Genomic DNA, 15,241 nt, shown 5'->3' on the forward strand with positions numbered 1-15,241 from the left:
TAATTGCTCACTTTATTTACTTCTATTCATGACAGCAAATTCTATCCTCTATTTATTGAATATTGATATAATAAGGATGTCGAAGATTATTTCTTTCGTTATTAGTATATAACTGTAATACACACACATTCGAGACACTGATAAATATTAGTTAATCAATACTGTATGAATACATATCAACATACATTAGATGAATTCAGGTGAGAAAGGAACAAAGAAACACAATGAATAAAGTAAGATTTGTTTATCACTATCCTGTTTAATTACAAATCACTTCGATTAAAATAACTATGAGGAATTAAACAGAATGTCTTATGTTGAAACTGTGCACGGTTCTTGTTTGTCATTACATTGTATAGCAATGTTGTTTATTTTTCTCAATCATGTCAATTTTCATTTCTCATACATTAAAATAATGAACTGTTTCCTTACGAGTGATCACACTACCACTACTACTACTACTACTACTACTACTACTAATAATAATAATAATAATAATAATAATAATATGGAATGTATTGCTAAATAAGGGTGAAGACACCATACTCTAAATACTTATATGACCATAAAATCACAAAAAGTTAGTTTGACACATTTGTATATCGTATTTAGAAATCCAGTAATAAATTCAATAATTAATGAGTCAAGCAATCAAAATTTGGAGTGAAGGAAAGGAGAAAGAACAAATCAAATTGTAATAAATTTGATTATTAATGCGTTTCGAGAGTTGACTTCTGTCTTCAATAGATTCATACTATTGATTTAAAAAAATCGTGTTCAGTTGCGGAAAACCTGAACAGGAAACATTCATCAATAACTCTTAATAAACATAGTTTACCTCATTGACTGATCATGGTAAAACAAACATTGAAAACTAGAAAACACTGGGTGATTATTTTAACTTTGTACTGGGCTTTCCTGTAGTTTCTTCTTGACTCTAGGACGTTCAGATCTTACATGGACCAGTTAACATTCATACTACTAGCATTCGATGACTTATATTTCTAGCTTCAATTAATTTTTAAACAGATGAACTTAAAAGTAGTTAGTAGAATACTTATAGATATGATCAGTGTGCAATTTGTGAGGCTTCTATGAGAAACACCAATTAATTATTTTTTTGAATATTAGTTGAGTTCATTTTATCGCATATAACCACTGGACTAATGGTTAAGCGCTCACAACGTAACTTGAAGGAAAAAAAGCGATAACTTGAGTATGACCTAGCAACGGCAGGGAAAACGGTGTAAGAGAAGGAAATATTGAGTGATTATATAGTATAACCAAGAAGCTTGCACGTAAATAATGTAAACAGAGTGACGATTCAGCAACAAAGAATGTAAATCAATTAGCGAGGATCGAGAGCAGTGGAACAGGGCGTAGTATACTTTAAAGGGGTCTTGAATACACCAGCTTAGCCGAATCCACCGAACATCAAGGAGGAACATATAGGTTTCCCTAAACATGTTACCACACAAACAATCGAGGAAACCAGAAAATGTATTAGACAAATAGAGAATGGCAAAGCATCAGAACCACATTGCATACAACCTGAGGCATCAAAGCCAGATACAGAGGTAAGTGCAGAGATGTTCCACGTTCTCTTCAGAAAGATTTGAGAGTTAGAACAAGTACCAACAGACTGAAGAGGTGAATACCTCATCAAAACACCACTATACATCAACCTCATTGACCATGAGAAAGCATTCGACAGTGTAGATACGAGAACATTATGGGACCTTCTTCGATACTATGGTGCACCTGAGAAGATAATCAACATCATCCAGAAATCACACGACGGACTACAATGTAAAGTGATGAATGGGGGACAGCTGACAGATATATTCCAAGTGAGGACCGGTGTCAGACAAGGATGTTCAATCTTTCCCTTTCTCTCTCTTCTCGTCATCAACTGGATTATGAACACCTCTACATCTGAGAGGAAGCAAGGAATACGATGGACAGATTGGATGCAACTAGACAATTTGGACTTTGAAGATGATCTGGCTCTTCTATCTCATGCACAGCAACAAATGCGGGTGAAGACAACCAATGCAGCATCAGTCTCTCTATCAGTAAGTCTCAATATACACAAGAGAAAATCCAAGTTCCTCAAATGCAACACGAACAGCACCAATCCAATCACACATGATGGAGAAACTCTGGAAGAGGTGGAATGTTTTACGTAACTCGACAGTGTCATCGACGAACAAGGAGAATCTGATGCAGATGTGAAGGCATGGATTGGTGAAGTGAGTGTAGCATTTCCACAAATGGAGAACATATGTAACTCAAAACAACTGTCAACCAACATCAAATTCACAATTTTCAATATGAACGTCAAGACTGTTCTAATGTATGGGGCTGGAACTTGGAGAACTACCATAACCATTATCAAAAATGTACAAGTGTCTCTAACTAATTTTGTACACAAGATACTCAATGTCCGTTGGTCAGATACCATGAGCAACAGCCTAGTGTTGGAGAGAACAAATCAGCTTCCAGATGAGGAAGAAATTGGGGGTTGTTGGAGGTGGATAGGACATATATTTGGGAAACCATCAAACTTCATCATGAAGCAAGCCCTATCTTGGAATTCTCTAGACAAAATGTGCAAAGACAAACCTGAAAACACATGGCACTGGGAATCAGAGGTAGAAATCATGATCATGAATATTACTTGCCAACAACTGAAAAAGAGATACAAGGATCGAGTTACTTGGAGATCTTTAATCTTTGACCTGAAGATAATGAGGGGTCGTTAGCTTATGTATTAGTAATAAAAAATAAACTTTATTAACAAAGACATTTATTTCATAATGCTTACCATTTAAATTATATTTATGTCATACATGTATATTCGTCATATACTAAATACCGACTATAACTTGTACTAGTTTGTTGAAAAAAGTGTCGTAAAATTTACTGAGTTGTTTTATATTCTAAATCGGTTCATTGATTGGGATTTTTACTCGGCTATTATCAGTATATAGATCATAAATCATCTGAATTGGATTTATGCAAATAAAGTGAAAAATCTAAGTGAGATACATTAGTACAAGAAATAGAATTAAATGTGAACTCTCGATGGCTAACAATCAACTTTAAGTAGATATAAATGAACCTCGTACAAACACGGACGACTTCAAAAAGAATAACTTCTTATTATTATTAAAATTGGTTATTGGCTTACGGCGCAATCCGGGACCATAATTTATGACTGAAGTTTATCTCGAATCACTTCGCTCAGAATACATAAACGCAAGCAGAAAATGACCGGTTACTATCTTGAATATCGAAAATAGGAAATCATAAGACTTTAAAGAAATAAGATTCGTACCCATTGAACACAGTAGTGGTTATCAGGATTCATTAGCTCGGTGGACGTTCGGAGCTTAACGTACAGGGTACGAGTCCCGCTGAGATTATCAAAACTGGAGTATAGGCACGTTCAGTTGATGAGTCCTAAGTAGGACGAAACGCGTGTCCCGGATGTACATATGCCAACAAAGACCGATGAAAATTCAGTCACATTCTCAACAATAAGATAGTGTTACTTTAGGAATTATCAGGGTTTATAGCGAACATGGCTTTGTTAGATTTTCCTAAAATGACAATATTTTCAGTTTTATAATTGATCAGCTAAGCTACCAGACAACTGAAATAATACTGAGACTGTGCTAACGATTAAATCTCCTAGACAAGTCGGTATGTGTGCAGAGCTAGTCAGTCGAAGAATAATTACTAGTTTGAGTTGATATCTCGTTAAGTACTTTTGATCTCGTGTTAAATAACATTTTTATCATTCACCTTGAATAAAATAAGAGTATTTTTGTGGAATGACTTGTGAAGTTGATGAATGTTGAGATACCTTTCATCAGGGGAACTTTCATCATAGTTTGAGAAAACTGCTCAATAAGTGCACACTTATGACCCTACTTGTGCGACAGTCTAGAAGTTTGAAATTTTTCATCAAACATGTTCTCCATTCAACCCTTGAGTAAACACTTTACACCTCAGTGAACTTGCAATATAGCGCGAAGTTTATTAAGTGCTATCGTGTTGTGTTGTGCACTCTGATTCAGTTTTGATGCCCACTTCTCACAGTAACCCAGACTCACTTTCCTACTGAGAACACTGAGATGAGTAAGGGAGGTATAGTTGCTAAGATTGAACGGTTGCGTATATAAATTAAAACTGTATATATTTTCCTTTCTGCCCCAGAGAAGGACATATGTGCTGACACTGACTAGGGAGAAATTTACTTCTACTAATAGCACGTCTCCTACTAAATCTCTCGGAATGACATATGACTATTTGGGTTTGTGACATGGTGTCATATGTCCTACCACGCCGTCTCCCAAAAATTCCTTTCTTTCTCTTCATTCACGGTAACAGTAAATCAACTACTTCAGGTGAACGATATTCCCTTGTAGTTCTTCTCATCTTGTGACTAATCTGCCCGAGAGTTAAACCGGCTGGTGAGAAGTCACATAGTAACAGCTGAAGACTCCGTGATATTTGCATCTTTCGTCAGGTACATGTCAGTGGATATTAGAAGTACAACATAATTGTCCTCAAATTATTTTCAATGTTCAATAAAAGTGCTATATCCATAATTAGTGCATGAATGATGAAAAGCATGCTTTACAACGAATACCTCATTTCAATCATCTAAATGTCTTCTATGAACATGTCACTGTAGTGCATCACAACCTTCTGACTAAAGAAAGCCATTAAAATGAAAGTTAGAGCTTGAAATAAAACCCTCAGTGAAAATTATGCTTTAGTATGCAGCGCTCGCTCACTAAATGAACGGGGAAATGACAGAAAGTGATTGGCGCTACACACAAATTAAACATCGAAAAACGGATACGATACAAATTGACGGACACGTATCTTATATCCACAGGTAATTTATCCTTATTCATACTGAACGGTTTAGTTGAGGTGTGGATAAGATTCTAAAGAAAAACTGGATATAGGTGTAAAACAATATTATTTACGACAGAATATAGAGCACTTCACCTTTTCATTCATAAACCATAATAGTAAAATTTAATTGATGGATTTTTGAAGTTAGTAAGGTTAGTGACCCATGGTGTATAACCGAGTTAGGGAATTGCCAGATTCCTGTACTGGTACTGTCGGCTAGATTATACTCAACCATTGCTTAAATGCTGTCTGGTAAAATATTCTCATACACAGTATGACAACAGTATGAGTACATTAGCACAAAAGTTTCGAATAAATACTTTATTGAATTTTGGATGCGCTAAATGAAACTTTATGAATATAATGGCAAAATTGGGGTACCGTGACTGTCTCTTATGGATATCAAGAAATAATTAAAGTTCAAAGGGAAACGAGCTTCGATGCCATGATTGCTATGGTAAGAAACAGCTCTTTGACAATAATTATTCATGACCACTTACGACGAAGGAACTGACAGATGGGTGGGTAACAGATAACCATATGAATAACTGTTAATGAAATATAGCCACGAATTATAAACAAATAATAAACCTTCCTAAGGTCGATGCATGTGTAATTAATCAGTTCATATACATATTTCTGGGCTTTTTGATAACTCAGAGATTAAAGTAAGATTTTTCTTGAGATTTATAATGTCAACATATACGAAAGTCGGATTCAAGGTCTTTTGTTGAGAATAAAACTGTGACTCATAGACATTTAGACACTCGATTGTTCGAGATTATGTGTAAACTTGCATCTCACTGTTTAACAATATATAAAAATTGATTTTTCTTAGCGTTTAAGAGCGAAACAACGGATGAAACTTGACAATACATTAGATTTACTTTCCAAATAAAGAAAAAAACTCATTGTATGGAAGCACTTTTTTCCTCTCAAAATTATAACAACTTGTACAAATGTTTAATTAAAATTAAAGAACCTATTTTAATAATCAAATGTAAACAATAATAATAATATTAGCAATAGTTTTTTAAAAAAACACCTGTAAAGAGATTAATGTTTTTAGGCAGATAGATAATATATATTTATATATGTACATACAAAACAAGGAATAGTTGTTTCTTCTGCTTGTTCCCTAGGTTGGTGAACCACATTGTGACTGAAAACGTTTTATTCTTTCATAAATCTTAACTGCTGGACCTAGTTTAATTCCAAGTTCCGTCAGCACATCCATACGCTTCATTAGTAACAAACAAGTACCATCAATTTCTTGTTGATAAAATGCTTCAGCTTCACGTGGAAAACCTTCTTCTAATAACCATTGTTGAACATGATCCACTGACCATATACTTACATCTGTTGGACGGTTATTATTTGATGGTATTTCTTGGTTTTCACCATTTATAATCATATTCGATTCACTAATATTTTCAATTTCATTTTTAATTTCTTTAATATTGCTAGTGTCATTATTATTATTATTATTATCTTCTAAACATGATTTCAAATGAAGATCTGATGTAGAATTAGACGAAATTGGTGATGTTTTTTTGTCATTGTCTGTAGCATCTTCTTGTATTGATGTAGAAGACCTAAATTTTGGAAAAATAAAAATGAATACGAATCAATTGATTAGTGACAAGCGATATACAAATTATCAGAAGGGGTTTTGTGGAGATTTAGTATTTATCATAGTTGACTTCGAGAAGTATATCTAGGAGCTCTAGTGAGAAGCAGTGACCAGTGGAGTTCAAAACCACGTCTGTTGTGAGATAGGAACTCACTGAAGACAATTGGTGAATGGTTGCTCAACTTCGTGGATCAGTTGAAGTTAGACATTAACACCGTTGGATGCCAGCTCAGTGGTCTATCGGTTAAGGGCTTCGGCTCGAGACTGGTAGGTCCTGGGTTCGAATCTCGCGAGAGCGGGTTCGTGGATGCGCACTGCTGAGGAGTCCCATAATAGGACGAAACGGCCGTCCAGTGTTTCCAGGTTTTACATGGTGGTCTAGTTTCAATTGACTCACGCTTTCAACTATGATATACAAATTGTAAACTCATAGACGTTTCTGTTAATAAGTCACATGTAATATAGAACATGGTGCATTTGTGCATCGGTTCAAGCTGCCACAAAACATCAGCAAAGCAAGATGCTAGAATACTAGAAGTGAAAACAGTATCAGTTGTGGTAGGAAAGATTAGACATAGACGATATTAGTTCAACAAGAAAATATAAATCAAGGGATAAAATGTGATTGTTGGAACGCAATCGTCAATCATTAGGATTCTTTGATTATATAATTATACTTCATTATTAAATGTTTTATGTTCAAGATATTTAGTAAACCATACATCATCATATACAAACCGAAAACATTGCAACAAGGAATGATATAGAGAAACAAAACGGGCTATAAAGTATAACAAAATTAGAAGAACAATTAGGTTATTTTATTGTTAAGTTCAACACTAGTAGTGAATATATGAAATTTAAATAGGAAATCATTCATGTAACCTTAATTTTAAGTCATCCGTAAAGAAATGACAATACATCAGCATGATAAATCTACATAGAATATATTGACTACTCTTGAAAATAATCTTTTATGAGGTAAAAGAAATTTTAAAATAAATCTGCTAAGACACATTTTCGTCAAAATTGTTCCATAACAATTCATTTAAAAAGAAGCTACACAATAATATAATCTGTCTATTATTCAAGAAAATTCCAGATTTAAGCCCCATTGTAAAGAAGTCAAATGAATTTAAATGACAAGTTATTTTGTTTGACCAATGTAACAAAAAAAATCCTTGACATTTTCTCATCTTAGAGACTAATCAAACTACTGTATATCATCATACTGAAATACAATCAACAAACATGATGAAAAATTGTAGAAACCTAATACCTATATATACATCCAACAATTAGGGTGCATCATAACACAATGCTGTTAAGAAAACACGTTCAAACAAGTCAACTAAGATTTATAACTTCAGGTGTGCTTGTAGTAGTGGTAGTAGTAGTCAAGGTTAAGAACGAAACATTTTTTAGACAACAGTGGTAGTAATAGTAATAAGCAATTGTTGTCAACATCAGTGAGTGAAAAAAACAGTATTGCTATGATATAAAAAAAATCAGTACGTCTATTTAAACGTTTAACTAATCGTTATTGTCATATTCAATTCACGGGCTTGTACAAATTACATTCGTTAAAAAAACATGACTAAAACTACCACATTTAACCATATACTTGTTTCTTTTTTAGAACAAAAGACGAAAACCGATCTCAACTACAATAACTAGCTATTCTATTCGCATAGATGTATGACCCGACTGTAATGACCAACGAGGTCAATAAGCGAAATAAATTTTGATAAATATTAAGAAAGAAATTTGTTTACAAATCATCTATACAAGAGATAAGATACCTAGAGACAAATTAGGAACAAACAGGTAAAGCGCCGGTTGATGAGCCAATAAACTGAGTTGTTTCGAAAAACAGACAATATGTGGAGAAATAGGCCCCTAGCATTTTAAATTGACGAACAGAAGTTTCGTTTAAATTGAGAATAAGAAAATTGTCTAGTAGAGCAGCAAACGAAGAATATAGATTTCACTAGTGATGAAAACACCCCATGAAAATATCTGGAAAAAAATCTAGTCAATACGAATACAACTTTTCGCAGAATAATTCGAATTGATGGGATGAAAAAAAAGTTAATTCTAGTCTGTCTCCGCTTTCCAAACGATTGTTCAGAGAGAAATAAACACCTTAATTGGTGCGGATAAACTGTCGTAACGAATATCTGTGAGCAAGTCTTCAGGTAAAGTCAGATGAAACCAATGGACCGATTGTTACGATTACACTTGGGTGTCTATACTATAAAAGGATGAACGTCCGAAATTAGCTTGATTTTCTTGAGTTTGATTTTACCTTGGCCCCCTTTAGGTATTAGAAAATTAACGAACCCAATAATATAAAATAGATATATAATGTAGAACACAATCAAAAAGTAATTAAATGAATAGAAATACGTGGACGAGAGTGATGTATGGTAGAAGAAAGTTTGTCAGTAATAGAGCGATATTATTCCCACAGACGCGTTGTAAATCCCACCTTTTACATTCGGACTAATATCACGATGGCACCAAAGGTGGGGCGAATCGGGTTATGTTGCTCTAGATTTAACTATACGTAGATAATTCTAATCACTCACAAACCCAGATACACAACATTTTCGACTTCTGATGACTCACCATGAAGAGTAAGTGGAGACAGTGTCTTGCTGGTATTGTAAAAGTACTTTGTAATTAGTAGGTGCAAAACACATACCATACCCACGGACACTAGTTGCCAACTGATTAAGTGAAAATTGCATTGCTTAGGTATCACTGCACGGTAAGACTATCATCCACATACTCAAGGCCGAAAAGTCTTTCTACAGGTACAGAGCCACACTACCAGTACTTAGATTCATCATAGCTGTTTTCGAAATGTTATTAATGTCCAAGTAGAAGAGAAAAGGTAATACGGAGTAACCCCACCAAACCCATTACTGATTGAATGAATGCTTATGAGCTGTTGTGGTCGATTCTGAACCGCTATTTAAGAACTTCAAATGCAAACTACTGATTACTCGCCAACCTAGACCAAGAGGTTTGCACATTCAGATACGAGCTAAACCAACATCTGTTGAATTAATGGGTTGGTATTGCGTCTTGGTCTGACCATCCACCGACTACTTTGACGCACAATGACGGATGATGTAGTACTAGGTTGGAATGTCAGAGGCCGTCAGGCCAAGGCATGATATCAGTTCATGAAAACACCGATAGTTGGACTAAGCCATGTAGGTAGGTGCAGACTATCTGATTGGGGTTAGCTATGCTATCGTAACCGTAGATCAGACTTTGAATGACATTGTTCAGCATCGGTCGAAGTGGCCCAGATGCATTCACTTCATGTCTTCTTTTAGATCCTAAGTTTCGAAATTGTAGAATGCATTTTGTTTCACGAATTCATAGTTTCTTCCTGAATCATATCGTATATAACCGATCTCTAATGATAGAGCTTATACTGTTACTAAGTATAATACTCCGGGATTTTTGTTGATAATTTTATTTTACTGTACTAATGTGGTGTAACAATTTGCATATGACTGACTGATCGATTGTTTAGAATAACCAATGAAATACAAATTTAACGTCACACTGAAAATATCTGAATATTATGGAGGATGGGACAGGGAAAATCAGGAAAATATCAAAACATAAAATATTATCCAAAGGCTAGTAAACTTACTTGTTTTCATGCAGACATTCACCATCTAACTGGACAGAGTTTATTCCACATGTAGTACTATTATTATTTGTAGAAATATTAGTACTGTTATTATTGCTATTATTTGACTCATTTAATTTTGGCGATGTGGAACAACAAGTTTTAGTTGGTGTCAATACAACCGATGAATGACCTGTGGAATTTATATCCGCTGGAAAATTTTCATTACAAATTGTATTGGAAGTAGTCGTTGTGAGATGCTGGCCAACTGTGGAATGCGGTGAAGATTCAACAGATTTAATAATATTTTCTTCCACACCGGACTCATTTATTTCCTGTTTTGATTCAGTTTTAATATATTCATAAGACGAATTAATTTCTTTCAAAGGGGTTTTCATAAGATCATCATTAGATTCTTTAGTTTTGTTAGGTGACGAGTAATTTTGATTATTATTACCAGATGGTAGTGTACCAATAGCTACACGATAACCTTCATCTTGACAACTTGCACAAACCCAAGGAAGACTACGATCTATAGACTCTTCAAGCTTCGGTCGATGACATTCAATATGAAAGCCTTTGTCACAAGCATCACAGATAATTAAGTCGCTCTATTAAAGAGACAAAAAAATAATAAAATTTTTCTAAAGTTGTGTCTGATATGTACAGAGTAATCATGGAGATAGAATTTACCGAGTATAGATTCAGCTACTCGGTTTAGAGGTTCATTTTACATGTGAGGGTTAGTGATACTATCCCGCTTTCCAATTTGTTAGAGTTCCAAAATATTCCTCGGAAAATCCCATAGGGACACAGAAAAAGCTTGAAAACACTATCCTCAGAAACATTTAGAAAGTGAAAAGTCACGTGTTACTTTTCTGACTGGATGTTTATCTATACTGCTGTTATATTTATTATGACTCCAGAAACTTCAAGCCAAAGATAACTTTATAAATACCCTCGTTTTTTCTGTATATAAGCTAACTTTGGAGCAGAGTGTCTTTTTACACTTCACGCCGTGTAGATTTAACCTGGAGTTATTAGAAGCGGCCGGTAAGTTGGGTCAAGAGTTCATTTGACAGACTTATCACAAGTCAAAGTAGGTGAAGTTGAACTTGGATCGGAGACCTAGTTGATATAAACCAGATGCCCTACCCTAATCCTTAAGCTATAATTTTCCAGTATGACTAACCAGAAGTTCTAGTTGTGTTATACCCCGATAAGAATAATGAATGGTAACTTTGAGTCTATCTATGAACCAACACTATGCATATATTTTTTATTGTATAGTTGTTAAGTAACTTAACTATTTATATTCATGTTTCCCTTATCATGAGCTTTATTTTGAACTATAAACTATTGTTATACGATTTACCATTAATGGATTACACCCAGTCTATTGATTACTGTTCCCCTTATTCACAGCTAAATCTTGTACATATGTTATTTTCTATTTTATGGTACGACGTGGTCAGTTTGATTGGTACATAAACCCAGTATGTTTGAGAATAATGATTCATATTGCAGAGGCTGTTAAAGGTGATCTGGACTTAACTGGCTGGGCTAGGCAGAAGCAGGACCGACAGGTACTCTAGACTGCTTGTACGGTCTCCATGTGTCGCTGTTCCAATCGGTAATTTGCTGCTCTCTGATTGACGGTCTTATCACGTTATACATTAACAGGGCATCCACTCGGCCACAAGTCATAACAAGTTGCCAACTGAACCAAAAACAGTATAAACTATTCCCAACTGGATTTCTGATAAAAGAATGTGTTGTCAAAATATAGTAGTTATCTATACGATAAAAAATCTACGCAATTACACAAATATCATGTGTGGTAAACTATATCTACAGTGTAAGTGATGTATTACTAAATATATCACATTTGTGATCAATGTAAGATAATGGAAATTGTTATTTTGTATAACACTTAAATAAATTTACCGAAAAATATATGTAAGTTCACAACTGAAGTATGTTCACAACATACATTTATTTGCCAAAAGTTTGTGAAAGACAAATTGAGAATGAAATGGAATGGGTGATATACGATAAACTATGAATGTAAATTTTGGGTAATACTGTAACCATGCAACCTCTTTCGATAATTATTCCAAGTAACTGTCTTCGATACTGAAGCAACATAGGATTGCAGAAAAACCGTAAAAATCTACTATAGAAATCGACAGTAGTTAATACATCTTTTGTGAATCATTGACATAACAAGAATGTTACCTATTGTTACCAATGTTCATTAATTCTTTAATGGTCTACGACTAAAATAAAGCTAGAATTTTCGAGGTACTAAGGATAGGGTCATTGGATAGAGACTATCAGTCACTGATCGCAAAGAACTTATATCAATTTCAATATAACAAAAACGGGATACAATAAGATTATTATGTGTTTTTAGTAGGAGAGTAAGTCATGCGTGAAAGGAGAACAAGACAGGGGAGAAAAGTCCGTTAGAATATATTGGATTCAATAAGTAAAATATATTTCCCTATATATATTGGACATTGTTCCCTCTGTGAAACAGAATCAAAACGGAAATAGAGTTCGGATAATTATACTAAACATGTTTTTTTTATAAACTTAATGTCATATATTATTTATTATTTATTTAAACACATAAATGTTAGTACAAATGGGCATCAAAACGTTTAATCCACACGAGTCATTCTATATGTGTAAGGGCTGGGATACTACCCGCGTGCCCAAACCGAAACAGGTGGTCCCCTTAAGGGGCCACTCCCCAAACCTGTGACCTAGAGGTCTAAAACACAAGGTAGTGGGGCAACGTAAGGAGATGCAGTCCTCCATATCCACCAATCCGGTTAAAGCGACGAACATTCGCTTTTCGTCCTCTCGATTTCGTAAACAACACTCCAGCTACGAGAAGACAGTGAGTAGGACTTCCCTTGCAGTGGCGGTATACGCGTGGTCATGTGAGAGCATTTGGAAAGGGAGAGCGGACTCTCCCTACCCTCGACCGTACCAGGGCATTTAGGGGCAGTACCACATAACAATGTTAAGCAACACACAGTAACATTCCACTTAGTTCCTCTACGTTTCTACTCAAACTGTGAATGACTAAAGTTCTTCCATAAAGGTTGTGAAGAACACTTTTTTCGCAAAAACGATTAAATACAACTTTTTTTTCAAGAAAGTTACAGAAATTTGGAGAGTCGAACCCAATAAATTCTCTTCTATATAGTTAAAATAATATTGAAAATGTGAGTTAATCATTTACATTGCAGGTTTTCAATAAAAATCCAATAAATGTTTGGCGTATCATCGGGTTATACTATGATAAATCGAATCACTTGAGAAATCGTAAAACGTCATTTATGATTAAGCTTTGTTGCTATCGTTGTAGTATATAACACCCTCAGCAGTAGAAAAATACATTTCTCCTGGATAACATAAAAAGATGAAACTCACTCTGTATTCACTGTTATTACAAACAGTACAAGTTTTACAATCTGAACACTGCCATGGGGATTGGCGTGCACGTTCTGTTAATTCTGGCCAATAATCTAAACAAGTTGGGTGAGCTGTAAAATGAAATTAGAAAAATATAAGAGACGATGATAATGTGAATATTACTTTGAAGCGATATTAAAAAAGAAAACGAAACAAACTTCAGAACTGAAAATAACTAAAAAGATAATTGGAATAAAGTAAGACAATTTACAATGAGAAAACAAATAAATAAACATAAGAACTTTCAAAACTGATTGATTCTAAAGTCCGACCACCTATATTGATTTGAAAATTTGACTGTTGATAACCACTTGTCTTGAATATCCTAACATTGACACCAGTATCAGTTTGATTTTTATATTTTCTTGTTACTAAATTCAGTGGAGAATTACCACTATTACTATAACATGAATTATCCAATCGTTTAATTTGTTGAAGATTGTTTTTCACACTTGACAATCTTGATGAAGTTGACTTGGTAATAAGATCTTGACTTGATCCCAGTTCAAGTGGTAATGAATTGATTTTATATTGTTTCCGTTGTTTTATTCGTACAGCAGTATATGCTAAAGTCGATTCAATTTTACGAAGAATTGTAGCCAGTTGAGCTGGTTCAATCGGACGACAGTTAAACCATGAATTCTCCGTTGTACAATTTGTTTTCCATGTTAAGAAATAATTATTCTTAAGTGATTGACCTATTGAACTGTCAACAAAATCAATTATCATTACAATATATATTGTATGTATTGATGTAACGTCAAGTGAAAAGTGACGAAAATTAATCAGTGGTAAATTCATAGATTGCGCAAAGGAAAAATTTAGAATGAACAGCAGATATCACTTACCTAAGTCTTTTGAATACATAAAATTCATGATAACAAACAATACAACGTTCATGATTATTCACTGAATTATGATCAAATATAAAGTTGATTTCTGAACTAGTAGTAGTAGTCATTAGTTGTTGTTCGTTTGTGTCTGATCGAGGGAATGAAATGCTACTACAACGACTTATTTTATTCTGTAATTTAGCGTTTTGTTTCACCGTATAATCTCGTGGTGTATTCTCATCTAAATAATCGAAATACGAATAATTTTTTTGACTGGACACATTCGTCACAGTTGTTCGTGGTGGTGGTGATGATGATAACGCAGATGAAGGAGACATTGAAGTGATTGATGTTTTCGTGAGTAAAGAACAGCTTGAATCTGGTCTATATATTAAACTGGAATTTCCACTTTTATGATTTATACACTTGTTAGATGACATCATTGGATCGTCTTTCAAAGTTAAATAAGAAGTGTCCGATTTAATTTTATTGTTATTGATCTCGTCGTCGTTATTATCATTGAAATAAACCACTTTTAATTGACTATTCAATCCAAAGCGTAACTGATGCAATTGATGACTGTTACGTAAATGAAGTGATTTGGCAAATAAGTAAATTAATGTGTAAATCAATTGTTGAGCATTCTTCTTACCGAAAAATTGTGATTTCCACAAAAAATCTTCTTCAGGAGATGAA

The 15,241-nt window shown here is 34.2% G+C and overlaps 1 protein-coding gene across 1 annotated transcript; it reads right to left on the reverse strand.

Annotated features, from left to right (window-relative positions):
• Positions 1 to 6,073: 6,073 nt before the first annotated feature.
• Positions 6,074 to 14,883, reverse strand: Smp_137110 (phd finger protein, putative; the record flags this gene model as incomplete). Its single annotated transcript, XM_018792828.1, has 5 exons — positions 6,074 to 6,387; positions 10,417 to 10,834; positions 13,671 to 13,783; positions 13,955 to 14,418; positions 14,561 to 14,883. 5 exons carry the CDS (start codon positions 14,881 to 14,883, stop codon positions 6,074 to 6,076), a joined length of 1,632 nt encoding a protein of 543 aa, XP_018644171.1.
• Between the last annotated feature and the right edge of the window lie 358 nt (positions 14,884 to 15,241).

The sequence above is a fragment of the Schistosoma mansoni genome (assembly GCF_000237925.1).
Source record: "Schistosoma mansoni, WGS project CABG00000000 data, chromosome 3 unplaced supercontig 0233, strain Puerto Rico, whole genome shotgun sequence".
In the NCBI taxonomy this organism is placed as follows: domain Eukaryota; kingdom Metazoa; phylum Platyhelminthes; class Trematoda; order Strigeidida; family Schistosomatidae; genus Schistosoma; species Schistosoma mansoni.